General features: G+C 34.0%; 2 protein-coding genes across 4 annotated transcripts; one reads left to right on the top strand and one right to left on the bottom strand.

Annotated features, from left to right (window-relative positions):
• Positions 1-4,012: 4,012 nt before the first annotated feature.
• LOC129898974 (putative pentatricopeptide repeat-containing protein At1g12700, mitochondrial) lies at positions 4,013-8,178 on the top strand. 3 transcript variants are annotated; one of them, XM_055973709.1, is made up of 4 exons: positions 4,013-4,141; positions 4,232-4,284; positions 4,443-6,030; positions 7,486-8,178. In XM_055973709.1, exons 2-3 carry the CDS (start codon positions 4,256-4,258, stop codon positions 5,875-5,877), a joined length of 1,464 nt encoding a protein of 487 aa, XP_055829684.1. In that variant the 5' UTR covers positions 4,013-4,141; positions 4,232-4,255; the 3' UTR covers positions 5,878-6,030; positions 7,486-8,178. The 3 variants fall into 3 exon arrangements, with proteins under 3 accessions (XP_055829684.1, XP_055829683.1, XP_055829685.1); XM_055973708.1 differs by having other exon boundaries at positions 4,013-4,284; XM_055973710.1 differs by lacking the exon at positions 4,232-4,284 and having other exon boundaries at positions 4,014-4,141.
• LOC129899776 (pentatricopeptide repeat-containing protein At1g62670, mitochondrial-like) lies at positions 7,871-8,990 on the bottom strand. The gene is made up of 2 exons (XM_055974796.1): positions 8,276-8,990; positions 7,871-8,187 (listed from the first exon to the last, which is right to left on the bottom strand). The coding sequence occupies exons 1-2, from the start codon at positions 8,988-8,990 to the stop codon at positions 7,871-7,873; spliced, it is 1,032 nt and encodes a 343-aa protein (XP_055830771.1).
• Between the last annotated feature and the right edge of the window lie 15,951 nt (positions 8,991-24,941).

Genomic DNA, 24,941 nt, shown 5'->3' with positions numbered 1-24,941 from the left:
TATCGAGCACCGAATTGGGTAAGAGTAAAGTCCATACTCGAACCCAATAACTACGTCGCCAAACGTAGGAGGGGATTGAACCGTTGAAGTCCTATAATGTCAGGACAAATCTCTCGGGGAAGCATCCGACTTTAACGGTTCCATCCCCCCTACGTTTGGCGACGCAGTTATTGGGTTCGAGTATGGACTATACTCTTGCCCAATTCGGTGCTCAATACTCCTCCCAAGACTCAATGCTCATAAGACTCAATCCAATCAACTCAATCAAATCATATCGACAAGTCTCATTACAACCTTGTCAACTCATCAACTCTATCACAATCAAATCTCAATCATATCTTCAAAAGAGGTTTTAAATGCACATATATAACATCATCTAGATATGACCAATCATTACCTCCATCCGTTTGAGAAACATTTGAGGCTCATCACAATTTCAAGACTCTAAATTTGACCTTTCATATTAAGCAACATGTTTAAGAAAAATAACATCCTTTATCAAATCTACATAATTTAGAAGATCAATAAAACATATTTAGCAACTCATTTCTTCATCATCTCATACTCACATAAGGGTTCATTTTAGTAACCTCTTAGCTCAACAACATTGACACATAAATAATCAAATAAGATGGGAACAAAACTCATTCAAATATGTACCATACCAAGAAACTCCATTCCCATGAATATCTAACCTCAAAACAAGAATAGGGCACATGGGTGAACTCAACCCATGTTTTGGTTAGCCTTACATGCCTTGTTTGAAGACTTTGAAGAAACCTTGATGTTGGGTCTTCAATGGGGGACTCAAATCTTGAAGCTCTTGGACTCTTTTTGTTGGAAATGGAGAAGATGAAGAAGAGAGAGAGAGAGAAGCTCCTAGGGCTTTTTAGAGAGAGAGTGGGGGCTGAAGAAAATGGTCCCAAAATGTACAAGGCTTGTGTATATATAATTTGGGAAAATTCCCAAATTGCCCTTCCTCCAAATTCTGAAAATTAGGCCAAAACGCCCTTGGCGCGATAGTGGCGCGTCGCACCCTTACAGCGCCAAGCCCATTGTTCTGAATTCTGGGAATTTGTCCTAAAAACCCTGCACAACTTTTAGTGGCGCGTCGCGCCAAGGGCCAAACTACTGAGGCATGTTTCTGGCGCGATAGTGGCGCGTCGCGCCCTTACAGCGCCAAGGCCATTTCCCCAGCAGTTGCAACCCAGGCCAAAATGAAATTCCTATCGTGCTAGTTCATCTTAGGATCGTCATATCTTTTGACTCCGAACTCCAAAATTTACGTTCTTGGTGGCGTTGGAAAGAAGACTCGACGACCTTTAATTTGATAGGTCGTGGTCCACCCAGATTGACGTCTTTCAAAAGATAGGGTCGTTAAAAGTCGACCCTTACATGAACTCGTCCTAAACTTAGCCACGACGGATCTTTTGGGCTTAGCTCGGTCCTAGGGGTCCTCAATGACCCCACATCACCTCCAACGCTCTTAAATTCCTCAGGGACTCATCTTAACTCAAGCACATACTTCGAAATAAATGCGATGGGCCCCACACGTATACAAAGAAGGCCCGAATCTTAGGGAAAATTTTGAGGGGTGTTACAATAACGATGAAGGGTCTTGTAATATTTCTCTCCTTTGAGTGATTCATTTGCTTATATGAATGCTTTGGAAGTTGTGTCTGTACTTGATAACTTTATAGCCTTCTCAAATATATCAAACATCAATATATATTTAATATAAATAGTTATAGTTTATCTTTTTTTATATAATATAGATACAATTAAATATTAAATAACAAAGTTAATTATATTTTTAATAATTATTTTTTAAATTGTATACATAATTAAACAAATACTTAATAGCTAAATAATGAATGCACTCCTAATCAATGCACTTCCCAATTTTTTACCATCTTCAAGGTTTTCTCTTGCAATATCCTTGTTTCATTGTTTCCCCCCCATATTTCCATCTTAATCATGATTTTCTTTTGCACGATTTCAGCTTTATCAGGTATCCTTCAATTTCAATTTTTGTCCTCGTCTTTTTGTAGATTACACGTGTATACAACTACATGGTTCATCTATTTTTTTATAAGGTTTCATTGAAGAAATATTGTCTTCATTAGAATTCAAAGTTTTCATATATCCCCCCAACACTGATATTTTAAACAATCATACTTATATAAATACTGCATCCATTTGAATTCAAAGTATTCATATATGCTAGTATTTCTTAAATACAATTGGATACTATTTTGTGGTATGTTCTATTCTATTTATTTCTATTATATGGTTGTCCAAATGTATCAAACTTTTGTTTAATATCCAGACTATACATATATACACTGTATTGTTGTATTCTTAAGAGTAATGTGTTTAAATTGTGGCATTTGTTTGTATTAAGATGAGTAAAAGTCTGACAAGAAAATTTAAGTTGAATTGAAAATTATATTGAGTATCTTATTTAGTCATTGCCCTTACTAATTGGTTCCTCATTATGTTTATGTTTAAATTTCTAACTAAGTTATAGATGGAAACGTCATCTTTGAAATATACTCGTCGTTTCATCCTTTTGAAATAGAGGAACAAAACGACAACAAGTTTAAAATAAAATGGGTAAAAGTTGATAAGAGATTTTTAGTTGGAATGAAAGGTTATACATGGTAGTTTGTCATATTCATAGCCATGAGTGTATTAATATATTAAACATTAAACAAATACAACACAAATTATGGCTCCCGAAGAAGAACAACATAGACAAAATAGAAGAAGCGATGTATCTCAATTTTTTAGTTAATCTGTTAAGATTCTAGTGGTACATGTCTTTCAATAAGTAATTAGTAATTGTGAATTTAATAATGGAAAGTTGAGTTTTTAGGAAGTAAATAATAATATCAGATTTTTACCTTATTTGTTGCAGTATATTTATGACTGTATTACTGTATATATAAATAAATAAACAAATATACAAAAAATAGTAGATATAAATTATAATCATTTTTTATAAATAACATATTTATAGATATTCAAATTCAACAACACTACAAGTATAGCTATTTACGTAAGTTGCTTAATGTTTTTCTTTACCATTTAATGTTTATCTAACATGAGCTGCACAATTATATTGGGTAATTTTTTATTTATTTAAATATACATGAAAAATAGAATTGGAGGGTTGAAATGGAACAAAATTGAATTGAAGTGCCAAAATAAAATTTAGGAACAAATTAAGGAGATCGTGTATGTGTTTGGCCTTAAATCTATAATTTTGTATGTACTATTTTTGTTCTGAATATAAAATCATTTCGACATAAAACTTGTCAATTGTGGATTTCTTGACATTTTGTCAAGAGGAGGTTATAACTTTCTTTTTACTATTCATGATTTCGATACATTCACAATTGAGAAATCTCGATCGACGCAGGTGCTATTCAAGAATAATTAGTGAAGAAAGGGCAAATGAAATGTAGAACTATAAATAGAAATGAGTTCTTTTTTTTAAAATTCTTTATTTTGATTTGATGTGTTAAATCATACTTTTTGAATATTTTGCAACTTTCAATCAACTGCATTCATTTTATTTTAATATAAAAAAATGTCTTTAAAGAAATTAAGAGATTTCTAACATTAGAGATTTTAAATTTTTCACATCAGCACTTACATTTTTATAAAAAGTCTCTAATCAAAATAAAAAGATTCAGACCAATGAAACAATTTGCGTGAAAAATAGATTGTCAATTTTTTAAAAATTTGAACGTAATATTTTTTTTAAAAAGAACTATTTCATATATTTTTGAAACTTTTCTTAAAATTCAAAACACCAAACATATGTAAGTAACGATAATAATGTGTATTTAGATGTTATCATTAAAACTCAATTAATTTAGATTTGCGCATTGCAAAATTTATTTTTAGGGAGATACTGTCAATAATTATTATTTTTATATATATTCAATACTGGAATTCAAAACTATGTATTCACAACAATCCAATACATGTGTATTTCTTCTTTTTATATCTAATAAAAACATACTTTAAGAAAACCCCTCTATACAAAAGTTGTGCAAAATTAGGGTACAGATTCAGAGTGAGAAGTGCCCATCGAAGATGAAGAGAATTCCTTTGAGTTACTGCTCCAATGGTATCCCTTTTCTCTCTTTCTTTACTAATTCCATTTCTGGTTCGGCATTTACAGTTGTTAGACCTTATTCTTCATCCCATACTAATACAGTAAACGAGAATGTCAAGTGTTTAGATGATGCTGTTATTGTCTTCCATCAAATGGTTAGGATGAAGCCTCTTCCTCCTGTTGTATGCTTCGCTAAATTATTTAAAACTATAATAAACATGAAGCATTACTCTCCTGTCATTTCTCTTTTTCGAGAAATGCAGAAATTGGGTATCCCAATTAGTGATTTCATTTTGAATATCGTGATTAACAGCTATTGCCTGATGCATCGTGCTGATTGTGGGTTTTCGGTGTTACCCATTTACCTCAAGAAGGGTATTCCATTTGATACCGTCACCTTTACCACACTAATAAGGGGAATCTTTGCTGAAAGTAAGGTCAAAGATGCTGTAGAATTGTTCAAAAAGGTAGTGAGAGAGAAGATTTGTGAGCCCAACCAAGTCACATATGCAACCGTAATGAATGGGCTCAGCAAAAGGGGGCATACTCAGAAGACTTTAAGTTTGCTACGGTTAATGGAACAGGGGAACACTAAGCCCGACATATTTAACTACAACATCGTCATAGATGCCCTTTGCAAAGATGGGAACTTAGATGCTGCTATCAGCCTTTTGAACGAGATGAAACAGAAAGGCATTCCTCCAGACATAGTCACATATAATTCATTGATTGATGGTTTGTGTAAGCTTGGTCAGTGGGATAAGATTAGGACTTTATTCTCTGATATGGCCTTGAACCTTAATATTTATCCAGATGTGCGCACCTTCAACATAGTGATACATGGACTATGTAAAGAAGGGAAAGTTGCAGATGCCGAGGAAGTAATGAAACTCATGGTGGGAAAAGGTGTAGAGCCCAATATAATCACGTACAATGCGATAATAGATGGATATTGTTTGCGTGGTCAACTTGATGGAGTAAGGAGAATTTTTGATATCATGATAGATAAGAACATTGAGCCTGACAATATTAGCTATAACATACTAATAAATGGATATTGTAAGAAAAAGAAACTGGTCGAGGCCATGCTATTGTTTTGTGAAATTTCTCAAAAGGGATCAAAGCCTAATGTTGTTACCTACAATACTATCTTGCAAGGTTTGTTTGAAGTTGGAAGAATTGGCGATGCGGAAAAAATTTATGCCGAGATGCTATCTACGGGCACCATACCTAGTATATCCACACATAACACTTTGCTCAATGGTTATTTTAAGTATGGGCTTGTTGAAGAAGCTATGTCACTCTTTAAAAAGTTGGAAAGAAAGAGAGAAGATACTAGTATTGCAATTTACAATGTTGTTATTAATGGATTGAGCAAAAATAGTAAACTCAGAGAAGCTTATGCTGTTTTTGAGAAACTTTATTTCATTGGATTGCTTCCGGATGTGAGAACATACAATGTAATGATAAATGGATTTTGTCTTGAAGGGTTGTTTGATGAAGCTAAAGATATTCTAAAAAAAATGGAAGACAATGGTTGCTTTCCAGACAATGTCACTTACAATGTTATTGTGCAAGGATTTCTCAGGTGCAACAAAATTAGTGAAATGGCAATTTTCATGAAGGAAATGGCCGAAAGGGACTTCTCATTTGATGCAACTACAACTGAGTTTTTGTTAAATGTTATAAGGGTGAATCCTTCCGTCCTCGATATGATACCAGAGCTTAGCTCGGAAAAAAACCAGTGAACATTTCTTTCACTTGGTTTGTTTGCCTAAACTGCCACTATTATACAATTTCCTTCTTACCCCTGCAAAAGAGACGACATTCAATGCATTTGCAGTAGCTGAAACAATTGCAGTCAGAGTGTTGCTTGAGCTTTCAAGATTCTTATTGTGGAGGTACATCACTTTTGATATTTTAGTTGTTTTTCCACTCTTCTATTTTTTGAAAATCAGATAAATAATGGTGGTTCCTTTAGGGGTACTCTTTTGAAGTCTAGGGATATCATTGTGAGTGGTATTAGTTTTCTTCATGTACTATCATTTTGGGAATCAATAACAATTGCCTGTACCTAAAAATGTAATGGAAACAATCTTTTTGACAAGTTCGACCTATCTTTTTTTTCAATGAACCATATAGTATGAATATATGCAAATATGGATGGTCAACACAATATTTGAATTATATTAAGATATAATTTTAGGAGCTTTATGTATGAACTAAAAGTACTGGATGATCTTTTGGGAATTGAATTTTTAGAACAATAAAAGTGTAACTTTTTCTTTTTTTTTCTTTTGGTAAATAAAGAATTCTATTACCAAAGTAAGGGTATGTACAGCTCAAGAATAAAAACAGTACCTAACTGGCCTGGACTTATAAAAATTGTCCTTTGACTATAGCCATTTTCAACTAATGTTCATGGAGGGAAGGGATTTCTTTTGAAGATGTAGAATTTTTTATGCAATTCTCTATTGTAATTCTTTATTTCTATATTTTAGATTAAATTTTTACTGTATCCCTACATGTTATTTTAAGAATATGCAGAAAAACTGTTGTGTCTAATCTTATACTTTAACATTGTGTTATACTGTTGGTAACTTCACTTAATTAGTGAGATGGACGCAGTAGAACATTGCATAATCACAGATGAAATATTGCACTATGCTCTGTAGTCACTGTAAGGTATGCAATGACCTTCCGATGAAACTAATGCATACCTAGTTATATTGGGACGTATTTTCATTTCTTCCACTATTATTACTGTGTAAGTTAAAGAAGATTACGTTACACTTTAGTTTCTAAAAGAGTTCTGATTTTTCAGTATGAATTCTGCAGATGACTTGTCATGTAAGTTATCTTATGATTTGCTGTGTCCTTTCTGATACTAAGTTCGTATCTAAAGCTTTTATTACTTAATTCTCTTTTGGGCCTTCCTTTAAGGGTGAAATAATTAACTTGCTCTTGAACTCAGAATTTCATTAGTATTTTCTTATTGTTTATGTTCCACTGGAAGATGTGTCATAATTCCATTAGAAAGCACTACGTTTTTTAGTATTTGTCAAAAGAAGTGCATTAAATTCTTACCAAATGACATAAAAACTGCCATTATTTGCTAGTAAAGGCGCTATTAAGGTTAGTAGCTATTATGAGTTATGACTAATGTGGGGATAGAGCTGCAAGTTTAAACTTGTTCTTTGGCTACTGATCATTTGTCTAATGTTTTCCATCCGAGGGAAATAGACCACTGCAACTCTCATTTTTCGTTGGTGTTTTTTAACTCTTTGGAGTTGATTGGGAATTTGAAGATGTGAATGAATTGCTGCTGAAATTGGAGGCTCTCTCTCAATGATCAGGTCTCTGACTCACTGTGGTGGAAATTTCAGAAAGACCCAAGTTTATTGTCGAAGTATGTTATCTTTTGGGGAATATGGGAAGCTTTCAGAAGGACTTGCCATGGAGAACAGTTTGGAAGACAATTGCACCCCTGAGGGCGACATGTTTCACTTGGATCGCTACTCCCCTATCTTGTTCTGTGCAGCAAATGCTTTTTGTGTGAAAGTGCCAATGAATCAGTAAATCATCCACTGCTTCACTGCACCTTCAGTAAATAGATATGGACTATGTTTCGTGCTATTTTTGGTGTCCAATGGATCATGCCAGGATGCATTAAACTTGCACTAAGCAGCCTGAGGGACAATGAACACTACACAATTGCTGTACCTTCCTGCATTTTTTGGTCTATTCGGCCATTTCCTTCATGAAAATGGCCATTTCACTAATTCTGTTGCACCTGAGAAATCCTTGCACAATAACATTGTAAGTGACATTGTCTGGAAAGCAACCATTATCTTCCATTTTTTTTAGAATATCTTTAGCTTCATCAAACAACCCTTCAAGACAAAATCCATTTATCATTGCATTGTATGTTCTCACATCCGGAAGCAATCCAATGAAATAAAGTTTCTCAAAATCAGCATAAGCTTCTCTGAGTTTACTATTTTTGCTCAATCCATTAATAACAACATTGTAAATTGCAATACTAGTATCTTCTCTTTCTTTCCAACTTTTTAAAGAGTGACATAGCTTCTTCAACAAGCTCATATTTAAAATAACGATTGAGCAAAGTGTTATGTGTGGATATACCAGGTATGGTGCCCGTAGATAGCATCTCGGCATAAATTTTTTCTGCATCGCCAATTCTTTCAACTTCAAACAAACCTTGCAAGATAGTATTGTAGGTAACAACATCAGGCTTTGATCCCTTTTGAGAAATTTCACAAATCAATAGCATGGCCTCGATCAGTTTCTTTTTCTTACAATATCCATTTATTAGTATGTTATAGTTAATATTGTCAGACTCAATGTTCTTATCTATCACGTTATAAAAAATTCTCCTTACTCCATCAAGTTGACCACGCAAACAATATCCATCTATTATCGCATTGTAGGTGATTATATTGGGCTCTACACCTTTTCCCACCATGAGTTTCATTACTTCCTCGGCATCTGCAACTTTCCCTTCTTTACATAGTCCATGTATCACTATGTTGAAGGTGCGCACATCTGGATAAATATTAAGGTTCAAGGCCATATCAGAGAACAAAGTCCTAATCTTATCCCACTGACCAAGCTTACACAAACCATCAATCAATGAATTATACATGACTATGTCTGGAGGAATGTCTTTCTGCTTCATCTCGTTCATAAAGCCGATAGCAGCATCTAAGTTCTCATCTTTGCAAAGGGCATCTATGACGATGTTGTAGTTAAATATGTTGGGCTTAGTGTTCCCCTGTTCCATTAACCGTAGCAAACTTAAAGTCTTCTGAGTATGCCCCCTTTTGCTGAGCCCATTCATTACGGTTCCATATGTGACTTGGTTGGGCTCACAACTATTCTCTCTTACCAACTTTTTGAACAATTCAACAACATCTTTGACCTTATTTTCAACAAAGATTCCCCTTATTAGGGTGTTAAAGGTAACTGTATTAAACGGAATACCCTTCTTGAGGTAAATGGGTAACATCGAAAACCTACAATCAGCACGATGCATCAGGCAATAGCTGTTAATCACACTAGCCAAAATGAATCCGCTAATTGGGATACCCATTTTCTGCATTTCTCGAAAAAGAGAAATAACAGGAGAGTAATGCTTCATATTTATTATAGTTTTAAATAATTTAGCAAAGCATACAACATGAGGAAGAGGCTTCATCCTAACCATTTGATGGAAGAAAATAACAACATCATCTAAACACTTGACATTCTCGTTTACTGTATTAGTATGGGATGAAGATTGTATTTGTCTACAATCACAAATACATTCAGTATTTACAGAATTTATATCACCATGAACAGGTTCATCACAAAAACAGGCCAGCAAGTGAGCATTTCACACATAATCTAGTATATCATGAAGCAATTTAACAAGTATATGAATCACATATGAGAAACTAGACCATCAACTACCTCAATTTCAAGCTTCAACAACTTTATAATGCCAGAGCCTTCCCTTTCTGGGTTCGTTCTTCTCGTTTTTGGTCTAGAAAATAGTAAATATATATAAACGATCAACACAATGACTTAACTATCATGAAATATAGTACAATTCACACCCTTGGCCAAACCCATGATGCTAACCTTACCCTAGGGCAATTTTTCACCATTAGTTTCCAGTTCAAACCCTCCCCCAAAGACTACCAACCATACTTTCTAGGTTCTTGGAATCAAAGTATGAGTTTAGGGAGTAAAATCCTTACCTTAAGCATGAAAATCTATGGGAAATTGGTAGAATTTGCCCTAGGCTGCCTCTTGAAGTTTTAGAAACTAATTTTGCAGAAAAGACCGTTTATGGGGTTTTCACGAATTAAGTGTCGACTGCCCCACTTTTGTGGGACCATGCCTTTCTGGTGGGATATACAAAAATAGTGAGCTCGGATTTTGTGCTCCAAGCCTCCATTTCACAACACACCCCCTTTCAAGGACGTATTAAAATATGCCCTTCACGCCAAATTCAATTCCGGGACTTTTACTCATTCAAATATGATTCTGCAAAGCCGTAAATGTTCCGTATCATCTTGGTTATCATCCTATACAATAAAATTAGAGATTTGACCCCCATCATTCACATGACCACTATAGACTTTACCTGACTCAAAATTCGTCCAAGTCTAGCTTAGGCTAAATTTTTTCGAAGTTACTACCCGAAGTTTTCTGGCCCAAAAATCCTTTCCCATTGTCCTATTCTAACGACGGGGATAGGTTGTTACAATAAATACCAATTTACCCATCATTCGTCCCCTACTGACTAACTTGGAAAACAAGGCTAAAGTAAAGATAGAGTAGTACCTGTTTCTTCGAATAGTTGAGGATACTTGACTTGCATTACTTTCTTAGTCTCCCAAGTATCTTCCTCTATTGAACAAAGTTTCCATTGCACTTTAACCATATTGATCTCCTTAGTCCTCAGATTCAGGACATTATGATCAAGAATTGCAACTAGCTCCTCCAAACTAACAAGTATATGAAACACATATAGTAAACTACACCAGCACCTACCTCAATTTCAAGCTTCAACAACCTTACAATGCAAGATTCTTCCCTTTTCGGATTTTTTCTTCTCGTTTTTAGTCTAGAAAATAGTAAGTACATATAAAAGGATCAACACAATGGCGTAACTATCATGAAATATAGTACAATTTACACCCTAGGCTAAGCCCATGATAGTAACCTCACCCTATGGCTATTTTCCACCATTAGTTTCCAATTCAACCCTCCCCCAATGACTACCAACCATACTTTCTAGGTTTTAGGAATCAACGTATGAATTAAGGGAGTAAAATCTTTACCTTAAGCATGAAAATTCGTGGAAAATTGGTAGAATTTACCCTAGGTGGCCTCTTGAAGTTTTAGAAACTCATTTTGCCAAAAAGACTGTTTCTGGGTTTTTTATTATTTAAGTCGCGACTGCCCCACTCTGGCGGGACCCATCCCACTCTTGCGGGAATAATCCTGCCTGGAGGGATATGCAGAAATAGTGAGCTCGGAGTATGTGCTCCAAGCCCCCATTTCACAACACACCTCCTTCCAAGGACGTATTAAAATATATCCTTCACGGCAAATTCAATTTTGGGATTTTTACTCACCTGAATGTGATTTTGCAAAGCCGTAAATGCTCCAACTTATAATAATGGTATTTCAGAAATGGATGATTTTTTTCATGATAGTTGCTAATTGATGCCTAGCTGTTGAGAAGTTGTTATTAGATTGTTAGTTAACAGAGTTAGTTGGTTAGTTCATAGAGTTAGTTGTCCAGTTATAACAAAATTCTGTTAGTTAGCTCACACTGTTCAGTGAGCTTTCTTAGAGCACAAGATATTGCTCTCTACGTAATGAGCATGTACAGTGTGTGATCAAGTACAATCAGCACATTAATAAATCTATCTTCTCTTCTTTTAGTTTCCTTTCTCTCAGTTGTTTCTCATTCATCAATGGTAGATTAGATAGTTAAAAGTTTACATGGTATCAGAACAACGATTGTTGTGAGTGTGTTTATAGAGATGATACATCACCATTACTGAAGCTCAAGAAGAATTTAATCTATGGTAACTTTAGAGACATCATGTAACACACCCGAAGTCCTTAGCCTAAACTAACTCTGAATGAACTAGAGACTTGCACCAGAGCTCTATGGAGAGTGGTGCAATCCACGGGTAGTAAAACCGTTTGTGATCCTTACCCCAGGACCCTAAAGCATGCAAGGACCAAAGTCGATGTTCACGATCTGTATTGGCTTCCATGGACCGTGTAAAGGGTTCGTGAAACTTGACCCTCAGAACTTTGGGATAGGGTGACTTCAGAGAGCCTTCAAGCCCGTGGTGGCCATCATGGATCGTGGTGGCCCTCGTGAAGATTAACCCCCTAGCAAGAACCAAGTCCAGGACCACAGGCATCACTACGGACTGTGGTGAGCTTCACGAGCCATGGTGGATTTCCATAAAGAGTTCCCGCCTAATTTTAATGAAGGGCATTTCGGTCTTTTCCTACCTTTTTTCGACTGAACCCTACACGTTTAACGACTAAAAATCAGTCCCTTATCATACCCAATAATTTTTTCTTTCATTCACACTTGTACTTTCTTGAGATATGAGATTGGAGAAAGGAAAGAAAGTTAGGGTCCAAGGTCTTCGAGCAATCCCTTCAAGTTTCAAGCGTTCCCTCTAACTTTCAGGTATGTAAGGTTGAGCTAAAACATGGACTTTGTTCCTCTATGTGCCCATGATTGTGATTGATTGATAGTGATTGGATTGAGTCCCCATGATTGTGTTTCTTGGGAACTTATTTCTTAAAATTAATATGTTTTACTAATTATTGAGAAATTAATGCTTTTCCTCGAACTAGTTTCTTGAACAAATGATTTGAACTACCTATTTCATAAACTCTAACAACATGATGATGGATATTGAATGTATATGCAAAGGATTGAGTCTAGAGCCTTGAATTTGTGAATGCATGATTGTGATTGGAATGTGAGCATGATGATAGTGTTGGTGAACTTGATAGTCCTTTATAATTTCATAATTGAACCCAAGTGAATGGTCTCAACTGAATGTTGTCATAAATGGTTGTCCAAACTTCTTTTAAATAAATGATTGAGAAATTGATTTGTTGAAAGAATTGATTTGATAGAACATATGAACTGATAAGAGTCCAATTGATTTGGTTTGATTTGGGTTGACTATCTTATGAGCTTTGAGTCTTAGGAAAGGTATCGAGCAATAACTCGAACCTAATAACTACGTCGCCAAATGTAGCAGAGGATTGAACCGTTAAGTTAGATGTTTCCTAATTTATTGTCCCAACATGATAGGACTTGATTGGTTTTGAATCAATGATTGGTTAATTTTTTCTTACCCTGGCAATGTATTGAACGGACATGGCAATAATGTCGGCTTATTATACTATTACTGGCTCATAAGTGATGATTTTCGGATAAGAGAAAATTCCACATAGGTCTTGATAGTATTCTGGTTGGATTGGATTGTATAAGACTAGTTTCTGTCTAAACCTTATTCTTGCCTTAGATTTATAACATTCTGATTGAGTTCCTTTCTTTTAAGTTGATTGTGGGGATTGAGGTGAGTACTGTTGACTGTTTCTCCTTTCTTCCATTTTACATACAATAAATTTCATGTACTGATGCCTTTTGGCCTGCATTATTTTATGATGCAAATCCTAGTGCTAGAGATCATCAACAGGCGCTCTGTTGAATATCTATCTTCTTTTTCGGATAGTGATGAGACCCTCCTCTTGATTGATAAGGCTGAACCCTCTTCTTCAAATCCAGCTAAGTTTCAAAAAGAAGAAGAAAAAGCCACGCAAGGTTGTGACACCAGGTGGTGCTAGGGGTGGTCTTATGAAACCGAAAGGTAAGTGCCTTCACTGTAAGCAGCCTGGACACCATAAAAAGTAATGCCCTGATTTTCTGGCTAAGATGAAAAACAAAGGTAATTCTTTCTTAAATGTCGTTGAAACCTGTTTAGCAGCTTTTTCTACCCAATTATGGGTTGTAGATTTCGTAGCCACTGATCATATCTGTACTTCTTTGCAGGGGTTTCAGGTGAAGCGGCAGCTAAGTGAAAATGAAATTTCTGTTTTCCAAGCTAATGGAGATCCAGCACTAGCCATAGCTATAGGACATGTCTCGATTTCTTTTATTCCTCCGGAATTCTTGTTTCAAGTAATGTCCTCTATGTACCTTCGATAAGAAGGAATTTAATTTAAGTTTAAAAAATAATGGATGTTGGTTACTCGGTTTACTTTGCTAATAATTGTGTTGTTGGTAAGTATAATAATTTTCTAATCCATAATTCTCCTAAGATACATGATTTATTTATGTGTGAAGTTTTCCATAACATGCTACAACAAAATGAACTATACTGTATAACATTGATATTTCTCATAAATGAAAATGAATTTCTGAATTGAGTCAAACTTCCTTATGGCATCTACGTCTATGTCACATCAATATAAATAGAATTTCAAGGTTGGTTTCTGATGGACCTCTGAGTTCATTGAAAGTGATAAATTAGAATTAATTTATTTTGATTTGTGTGGTTCTATGAACATACAAGCAAGAGGGGGTTTTAAGTATTTTGTGACATTCGCATATGCTCAAAATATGGTTATATTGATTTGTTGCGCCGTAAATCTGAATGCTTTGAAAAATTCAAGAAATTTAAGATAGAAATGGAAAGGCGACATAACAAACATATCCAAACATTACGATTTGATCGTGGTGGTGAATACCTTTCTGCCAAATCCATTAAATACTTATCAAAATCAGAAATTATATCTTAATGTTCTGCTCCAGGAACACCAAAATAAAATGGTGTGGCAGAAAGAAGAAATAGAACTCTTTTAGAAATAGTTAGATCAATGTTATGTTATTTTGATTTGCCTTTTAGTTTTTGGGAATATGCTTTGGAAACTGCCAATTATATTCTGAACTTGTATCCTTCGAAATCTGTACCTTTAACCCAATCTAAATTGTGGAATGGGTGCACGCCTAGTCTACGACATATTCGAGTTTGGGGTTGTCCAGCTCATGTACTAAAAGGAAAAATAGATAAGTTGGAATCTAGAATAGAAGTGTGCATTTTTATTGGATATCGGGAAGGCTCTAAAGGAGGTTTATTTTATTTTCCTAAGGAACAAAAGTGTCACGCCCCGGGAGAGTACCCTAGACGTAACCGACACTTAGAAACCATTTCTGGCCCCCAAGCGAACCACATAGCCTGATAACACATCCGTTCATTTATTCAATCAGCGGAAGACAAAAAAAATAAAGAGAATATTTGGTGGGCAACTCAAAACATCAATCTAACTCAAAGAATAAAGGCCATGGGCCAACAAATCAACTCTAGTATTTGTCATTAAAAATAGTTTGACAAGAATAATGTAAGGAAAGAAATACTCAATCGACCCTTCACTATCTAGTCTATGAAGCATCTATCACTACTATCTAATTGGTGCCAATGACATGTTCATGGCTACCTCAATTCAAAATGAAAAGAGCTAACTCGATGTAAGAATGATATAAGCGGTGTCCTCCGGATGTAGGGAATGACTCACCAATACGCTGAGTGTGTATAGATCCTCAATGGTGCTTCTATTGACGATCTCTTAAACCTGTCTCTGCATCATGAACTGATGCAGGTCCAACTGGACGTCAGTACATGGAATGTACGAGTATGTAATATGGCAGAATGAAACATACCTCAAGGAAGAATAACGTTGGTTCAAATATCTCCGAATCAAAAAGATAAGAGAGACTCAAATAAGGCGTCATAAGTCTAAAGTAATAATACATTTTTAGACAAAGACCAATTATATACCATACAGTCCAATACAATCATACATAATACAGTTCAATCAAATCGTATACCATCCGATTCAATCCAATCGTATATAATCGGTTCAATCCGGTCATATACGATCCGATCCAATCCAATCATATACCTTTCCATCGTACACTATCCAATCACATATCATATAATCCAATCCATCACACATCACCTAATCCAATCATATAAAATCAACTCAACAATCAACTCAAAAGACTCAACTCAATAACTATGCAAATTAAATTATGCAACGTTTTACAATTCAACTCAAAGGACTCAACTCAATAAATATGTAACAACTCACTCAAGTGTCCCTAGGTCTAATAAGAAATGGTTTAGACGGGACCAATCACATACCATTCAACTCAATATGACTTAGAGTACTATCAAGACCTATTTGGGAGTTTCTTTTAACCGACAACCATCACTTATGAGCCAGTGAAAGTACAACAAACCAACATTGTTGCCGCGTCCGTTCATACTTTGCCAGGGTATAAACGAATCAACCAATCATGGATCCAATCCAACCAAGTTCTATAATGTCAGGAAAAAAAACTCTCGGGGAAGCATCCGACTTTAATGGTTCAATCCCCCCTACGTTTGGAAACACAGGTATTGGGTTCGAGTATGGACTATACTCTTGCCCAATTCGGTGCTTGATACTCCTCCCAAGACTCAATGCTCATAAAACTCCATCCAATCAACTCAATCAACTCATATCGACAAGTCTCATTACAACCTTGTCAGCTCATCAACTCTATCACAATCAAATCTCTTCTAATCATGCTATCCGAGCAATCTCAATCATATTTTTTAAAAGAAATTTAAATGCACATTTATAGCAACATATGGACATAACAAATCATTCCTCCATCCATTTGAGAAATCTTTGAGACTCATCACAACTTCGAGACTTTAAATCGACACTTAATAATAGGCAACATTTTAAAGAAAATAACATCCTTTATCAAACCTATATAATTAAGAAGATCAATAAAACATATTTAACAACTCATCTTCATCAATTCATATAGAATCAAATAAATAGGGGACAAAGCTCATACAAACATAATCACATGGTTAAAGAGATCAATAAGACATATTAACAAGTAAAATGCTCAACTCATTTATAATCAAAATACTCGTGTTCAAAATAATTAAAAGACTCCTCAACTCAACTCACGCTTAAACTCTTTTCAAATCACAGACGAAAATAATTACTCTTTAAACTCAAAATAGTGTATAAATAGTTTACGCAAAAATGGTTTCAAAATTATTTATTTCCAAAATGCTCATAAGACTCCAATCAACTCAGATTATGCAAATCACATATCACATAACCACATTAGACTCCAATCCGCTCTATCACATAACATCCTCATCAATATACCTCTTCATCAATCATTCTACACATTTTAAATAAGCACCATTCACGTCATCACTCACATCGTCATCAAAACATCATCATCACATCACCATCATATATTATCATTTACGTCATTATCAAATATTATCATCACATCATTGTCAAGTATCATCATCACATCAATCATCAAACATCTACTCCAAAATCCTTATTTGGTCCTATATTCATTTTATAGAAGCAAAGGGACATTCTTAACTAACCAATTCATTCTTTTCATTCCAATAAATACATATATACACACAACTATCCATCTCAACCTCAAGACATTTATGACAAGAAATCTTATCTTGGGTTCATGTGAATGAAACATGAACCCATACTCTCAACAAAACTTAACTCATTTATATCGTCAATACCTATAAATCTATATACAAAGATACATTTGTAGTTAATAATATGAAAAATAACTATTTAGTAACTCAAGTCATTAAAATCATCAACCAACCAATAGTATTTAAAAACATTTCATAGTTTAGGGAAAACTTTCAAGAAAACTTTTCTAGAAGGTGTAACTCTTTCACAACTCCTAACCAACACATCTATGGGCATATGGAAGAACACAATCCATATTTTAGGTTAGCCTTACATACCTTATTTGAAGACTTTGAAGGAACTTGATGTTAGGTCTTCAATCGAAGGCTTGAATTCTTGAAGCTCTTGAAGGCACCCTTTGTTGGAGATGGATTTGGGGAAGAAAAAGAAGAAGAGAGGGAAAATTTCTAGGGCTTTTTAGAGAGAGAGAAGATGAAAATAATGGTCCAAAATGCTCAAGGATGGTGTATATATAATTTGGAAAAAGTCCAAGTTGCCCCTTTTCCAAAACTCTGGAAATTTGGGCAAAAGTCTTGCTGGCGCTATAGTGGCGCGTCGCGCCACTGCAGTGCCAAGAAAAAATAGGCTTAAAACCCTGCACATCTAATAGTGGCCCGTCGCGCCAAACCCCAAACTACTGAGGCTGTTTTCTGGCGCTATAGTGGCGTGGGGCGCCACTGGAGCGCCAAGCCCAAATTTCGCCTAGGCTTGAAATTTCTGCAGTACTAGTCTGTAGTAAAATGGCCATAACGTTTGACTCCGAACTCCAAAAATTGCAATCTTGGTGGAGTTGGAAATAAGACTCAAATACCTTTAATTTGGTAGGTCGTGGGACACCAGTTCTTTATATACTAGGATATATGGTCGTTTGAAGTTGACCCTTATACTAACTCATCCGAAAACTTAATCGATTGGAGTTCTTTGGACTTGACTTGGTGTTAGAGATCCCTTATGACCCCTAAACACACCTAACACACTTCAATTACTTATGAATTAATCCTAACTCATGTGTATAATTACAAGTCCTCCGGTCTGAGTCTGCCCACACATGAAGAAATATTCGAGTCTTTGCGAAACAAATTCTGGGGTGTCACAAAAAGGTAATTGTCTCAACAAATACCAAATTTCTAGAACAGGACTATTTGATGAACCATGTTCCTAGAAGTAAAGTTGTATTACATGAACTAACAAAAAGAATAACTGGTACTGTACCAAGAGAACAAGTTCCACAAATGGTTGTTGACATTCCATTACGTCCTCGTAGTGGGAGAAATGACAATAGGCAAAAAACTGTACATGAGATTGCAGAAGAGGTTTCTCTAGAGCAAACTAAAGACATTTTAATACCCCAAAGTAGTAGGAGTAATGTCGAGCAACCTGCAACTGTGGAGGAAAATGTTCAGGATGTTCCAAATTTAGTTCACGAAGTAGCAAATCCTGCAGTGGCTAGTCGATGTAGTGGAAAAGTTATTAGAAAGCCGGAATGGTTTACGCTCTTGGGAGAATCATATGATAGAATCCCTAAATAGCCTAATACAAAACCATTGAATTACGCGGAAACACTACATGATAAAAGTGTTGAAATGTGGATTGTTGCTATAAATCTGAAATGGAGTCCATCTACTCTAATCAAGTCTAGGATCTTGTATAACCACATGTAGGGGTAAAACCTATTGGTTGTTAGTAGATCTTCAAGAAAAATAGATGCGTGGATGGAAAACTGAAGACTTTTAAAGCTAAGCTTATTGCGAAAGGGTTTATTCAAAAAGAAGGAATTGATTATGAGAAAACTTTTTCACCGGTAGCTATGCTTAAGTGCAGTAGGATTCTCTTAGCCATTGATTCTAATTACAATTATGAGATTTGCAAATGGATGTCAAGACGACTTTTCTAAATGGAACTCTTGATAAGTGCATTTATATGGCACAACCAGAAGGTTTCAAGGAAAGTGGCAATGAACACATGTTTTGTAAACTTAAGAGATCCATTTCTGGATTGAAACAAGCATCTAGAGCATGGAACATTTATTTTAACAATTCGATTAAGATTTTTGGTTTTGATCAATTTGAAAATGAATCATGCATCTACAAGAAATAGGAGGGAGACAAAGTAGCATTTTTGATATTGTACGTAGATGACATCTTGCTTATAGGAAATAATGTGAGCATGTTGAATTTAATAAAGGAGTGGTTGTCATCACGTTTTGATATGAAAGACTTGGGAGAAGCGTCTCATATCCTCGAGATCAAGCTTATGCGAGATCGCAAACAAAGGATATTAAGCTTATCTCAAGCACTTTATATTGATACTATTCTTGCAAGGTTTAACATGCGAAATTTCAAAAAGGAATTTCTTCTTTTTAGACATGGAATTACTTTATCAAAGGATCAGTCGCCCAAAACGATCGATGAGATAGAGAGGATGAAGACGGACTCTTATGCTTCTGCAGTAGGGAGTCTCATGTATGCTATGTTGTGCACTAGACCAAATATTTGCTTTGTTATTGGTATGGTTAGTAAATTTCAGTCTAATTCTGGACAAAAAAATTAGACGGAGTTAAGCATATTATCAAGTACCTGAAAGGACTAGGAATTACATGCTTGTATTCCATTCTGGTAATCTTGTACCTATTGGGTACACAGATCCAGATTTTCAGTCGGATAGAAATTCAAGAAAATCTACCTCAGGAAATGTATTTACTCTGGAGGTGGAGCCATAGTTTGGAGGAGTATCAAGTAATCATGTGTTGTTGATTCCACTATGGAAACTAAATATGTAGCTGCCTCTGGGGTGGCTAAGGAGGTTGTTTGGCTCAAAAACTTCCTAAAAGAGCTTGGAGTGGTATCTTCGGTTGAAGCACCAATTACACTTTATTGTGATAACAGTGGTGCAGTTGCAAACTCGAAAGAACCACGTAGCCATAAAAGAAGTAAACATATTGAGAGGAAATATCACTTGATTAGTGATATAACTTAAAGGGGTGATGTAAAAGTCTTGAAGATCGAGTTGAAGAACAATTTGACAGACCCGTTTACAAAAGGCTTACCTCAGAAGGTTTTCGATAAAGACGTAGAAGAAAGGGGTGTTAAAATTGTGGCTTCATGGTTATGAGTCTAAGTGGAAGATAGTTGGCATATACTATTAACCATGTAATTGTGTTTTAGTATTTTTTATTTAATCCCTTGAAAGACTATTTATGTTATTATAATAAAGTCTTGATTTAAATATTTAAATAGATCATTGTGTATATATGTGTGTTCATTACTTATATAGTAGACGATTTTGTGTATGGAGTATTTTAATTCATACATGGAAGATTAAAATTATCGGTTCTTATAAGTTATAAATTAAATGTTTACAATCAAAGATAATTTGGACAAACATCTTGATGGTTGTATCACAAGATTAAATATAATTTGATCTTATTTATGGGAATGGTAAAATTCCAACTTCTTGTCCTAGTACATTTTGTATGTATTGAATGGGCCAATTAGAAAAATTTATTTATGTTCTGAATATTGATAAATAAATTCTTTAGATCATTACATGTACTTATACTCTTAATCTTGATATAATTATTATCTTTATTTTATTATTTTAATCTATTAAAAGGTAAGATCTTTTAACGAGTCAATAAAATCCTAGTGGATTGGATAATGATCAATTCCACTAGTGAAATAATAATTAGTTGATAGAACCGTGTCTCGGACTTGAGATAGAAGACTTCCCTTTATATTTACTTATAAGTTTTCACGTGAAAACCCTGCAAGTGGATTTTATATTCATCATGTGAAATAAGTTAAGTATGATAATAAAGGATTAAATTAGTCGATTAATTAAATCTTTCAGAAATTTAATTTAATTGAGTGGTGTCAGTAATTCTAACATGGGGGGTTAAATAAGATGTAATGGTAGATTTTGAAAATTAAATAGAGGAGTGCAATTATAGATTTCTAGTGGAATAATTTGTAATTTATTACAATATGGCTAATTCTTTCTTTCATAAATTAATATTGTTATTGGAAGCCTCAATTAATAAATCTACGGTCCCTACTATGCCTGACTAATTAACCAGTTATGAAAAGAAAATATATTCCGAAAGAAGTATTTTACTAGTCTTCTAGAAGGAATAAAATAAGATATTTTTAATAAGTTAAATTTTGATTTAAAAATAATTTTCTTTTAATGAAAAGGAATCAAAAATGTTTTTTCCTTTTATGGGTTTTATTACCTTTAATTACCCATTAAAGGCTGATGAACGTTATGTCGCCAAAACATATTCTCTCTTCAGCGAAAAATTGAGAATAAATAGGTGGATTTCCTCAGAGAAAGAAATCAATCTTTTCTGAAAACATTTGCCCACACAAACTACTGATTGTTAAAGAATTAGAGAGGAATTAGTAGAAGATCAGAGTTCTAGATTCCTTGTCTATAAACAAGTTGAGTGAAAGCTTCAAGAGGTTAGTAATAACTGAATTTCATATTTCTTGAATTATATTATGATGTTAATGTAAGTTTTCGATCTGTAATTCTGCTTTCTCTATGTATATGATTACTAAATTCTAACAATCATATTAGTCATTATGTTTAAAGGGGCGTGCAAAATCCAAAATAGACAAGTAAAAATAAACAATAAAGTAAATCATTTTTAATTATGTTGACCAAACTCTCCTCTAAGGTTGGAGTATGCTCCATACAACATTGAATGCTTCATCAGTGTGAAGTCTTATTAAATCTCATCATTTAGATCTTCTTGAAGAAATGCAATATTTTAATACTTTGGAAATTTGAGCCGTTAAATTTTGTGTCATTCAACCTGAATTATGATAAATTAGGTGGAGATAATATATTTTAACGTTGATATCTAAATATGTACTGAATGTATACCAAAGAAAAAAGTTAACTAAGATATCATAATAGAGAAATTGATCTATAAAAGAATTATAATGTGAGGTTATTCGTTAAATTAATTTGGCCACTAAGATAAAATAAATAAACAATACATAAAAGAAATTAAATAATAGATAATGCAACAATGATATGCAAAGAATGGAAAGAGATAATATTGAAAATATTTTTATATAAAATTTGAGAATGTATTGAAACAATTAAAGATAAAGTATAAATCTTATGTAAGACATGAAGCTAAAATTCAAAAGTTAAGTTGTAGAAACAATGAATTAATAATTGCACCTATATTTTTGTAACAACAACAGCATAGTCATTGTTATTTAATAGGTAGTGTTTGAGAGATAGAAAGTTTGTTTGTAATAGACCTTTGACACAATGGAAAAGTAAATTCTTACTTAAGATTTTTGCTTAGGTAAAAATAAAAATCATGTTTTCTTCTATAAAAAAAATATTGAAGACATGAAAAAAATTAAAAGAAGTTATTTTGAGAGATTGTCAAATTTCTCTAAATTATAGTGTTCTTAGTTTTTAATCATTTTATATTTTCGAATAGTTTGTATCTAATCATGATAATTGGAGTATATCGAAAAGTTATTTGATGATTTTATTTATAAATAAAATTTGTTTTCTTCAATTATTATTAAGTATATTGTATTAGCAAAATAAGATAATAATTACATATTTTTTGATTTAATATGATCTAACATGTTCAAATAAATAAAATCATAATCATAAGCTTATAATATTCGTGCATCGTACGAGTACTATACTAGTTATTTTTAAGGAGGCGTGTAAAATCTAAAATAGACAAGTAAAAATAAAGGATAAAGTAAATCAGTTTTAATTATGTTGACCAAACTCTCCTCTAAAGTTGAAGTATGCTCCCTACAACATTGAATGCTTCATCAGTGTGTAATCTTATTAAATCTCATCATGTAGATCTTCTTGAAGAAATGCAATATTTTAATACTTTGGAAATTTGAACCCTTAAATTTTGTGTGATTCAACTTGAATTATGATAAATTAGGTGGAAATAATATATTGTAAAGTTAATATCTAAATATGTCCTAAATGTATACCAAAGATTGGAGTTGAAGAGAATTGAATACATTTAAGTTGAGTGAACTATGTCAACATGCGGATCGCATAAGTGACATACAAATTGTTGGATTTTATGCAGTTTTGATAACTAACAAAGTAACCTGAAACATGTAAGTCAATTGGGTTGACAGATACACTGGCTAGCTTCTCGTTTGGAGAAAAATCGTAGTGGAAATGCGGTTGAAAGCTGAAATGAGACGACAGAACGAGTGAAAGAAGTTCCAGAAAGTAAAGGAGTTGAATTCGTAGCAAGCTAATCACTAATGAATACAGACAAGTGTGCAATAATCAAGGAATGGATGATAGTTTTGTGATAAATTCAAGGAAACAAACATGAGCTGAATTGAAGAGTTGAAGTTCGACTACAACATAAAAAAAATAAAAATTAATGAGTTTGATTTGAAAATGGTGTCTAAAGAGGCAAGGAATTTGAATTGAAGAATGAGTCTCACTTGAAGTAGAACTCTAAGACAAGAGAGTTCGAGTCAATGTTGAGTTTGAAGTGAAGAACAACTTTCTGAAAAGTTTAGCTTAAATAGAAGCGAAGTCATTCAGAATACTTGTGCACTAACAAAGCAAAAAGGGCAATTCAAAAATTGACTTCGCAAGTGCTACCAGCAAATTGAAGGAACATATTGAAGAACCAAGTCCTATTACAGGGTTTATGTATTAGGAGTTTTTCATTGAGTTGTAATATTGATGAAATCTTAGTTCAGTGAGTTATAAATTGTATTAGGAGTGTTGTCTTCAAGTTGGGATAACTCAAAAGACTTGGAACACATACCTTGGGAGGTTTGTGTTGAAGTTTAGAATTAGAGTTAGTTTCTAGGGTTATAAGTGTTATAATATGAATTCATAACTTAAAGTTTAGGAATTAGATTTAGTTCCTATGATTGCAAGAGTTTTAATCTAAATTTATAACTTGAAGTAGGTTCGACGATTGGATTGATTGTTGACATTATGGAATTAGGGTTAATTCCTTAATTTATATAGTTTGAAATCTTAAAATGTTGAGGCTCAGTAATTTACTAAAGTTGGAGTTAAATTCTATAGGGGTATGTCGTGGTTTTTTTACACCTTTTGAGTGGGGTGTTTTCCACATAAAAATAAGAACTTCATTCAAGCTGAAAATTATGAACTATGAGATAAGATAACCATTTTGATGAAAACTATGGAAGGACAAGAAGTTCAAAAAATAAGGAGAAATCTCACTGCTGAAGATCTCATGGTACTTAAGAAGAATGCGAAGGTCAAAAATATTCTAGTATGCGATTTAGGACCTAATGAGTAAAATAGGGTCCCAAATTGTACTACTACCAAGCAAATATGGGATGCACTGATAAACATCCATGAAGGGACTAGTCAAGTAAGAGCGTTCAGGATGATCCTGTTGTTCACTGAGTATGAAGCTTTCAAGATGAAGGAGAATAAGTCCTTGAGACGAATTGTCTACCATGAGAAATTGATTGGAAGAAAGAAAGGGCCGGGAAAAAAATGAAGGAGAAAGAGATTGCAAAAAATAAAAAGAGGATGAATATGCCATGATGGCTTCTTGGAGATCAGGATCAAAAGTGTCTGATAATGAAGAAGCAGATGTGACTGTGTTTATGGCTATAAGAGACTCAAACTTGAAAGAAGAGGAAACAAATTTTGA

Source organism: Solanum dulcamara, chromosome 8 (assembly GCF_947179165.1).
Source record: "Solanum dulcamara chromosome 8, daSolDulc1.2, whole genome shotgun sequence".
Classification (NCBI taxonomy): Eukaryota; Viridiplantae; Streptophyta; class Magnoliopsida; order Solanales; family Solanaceae; genus Solanum; species Solanum dulcamara.
The sequence above is the reverse complement of the archived record's forward strand: the minus strand, read 5'-3'. Positions and strand labels throughout refer to the sequence as shown.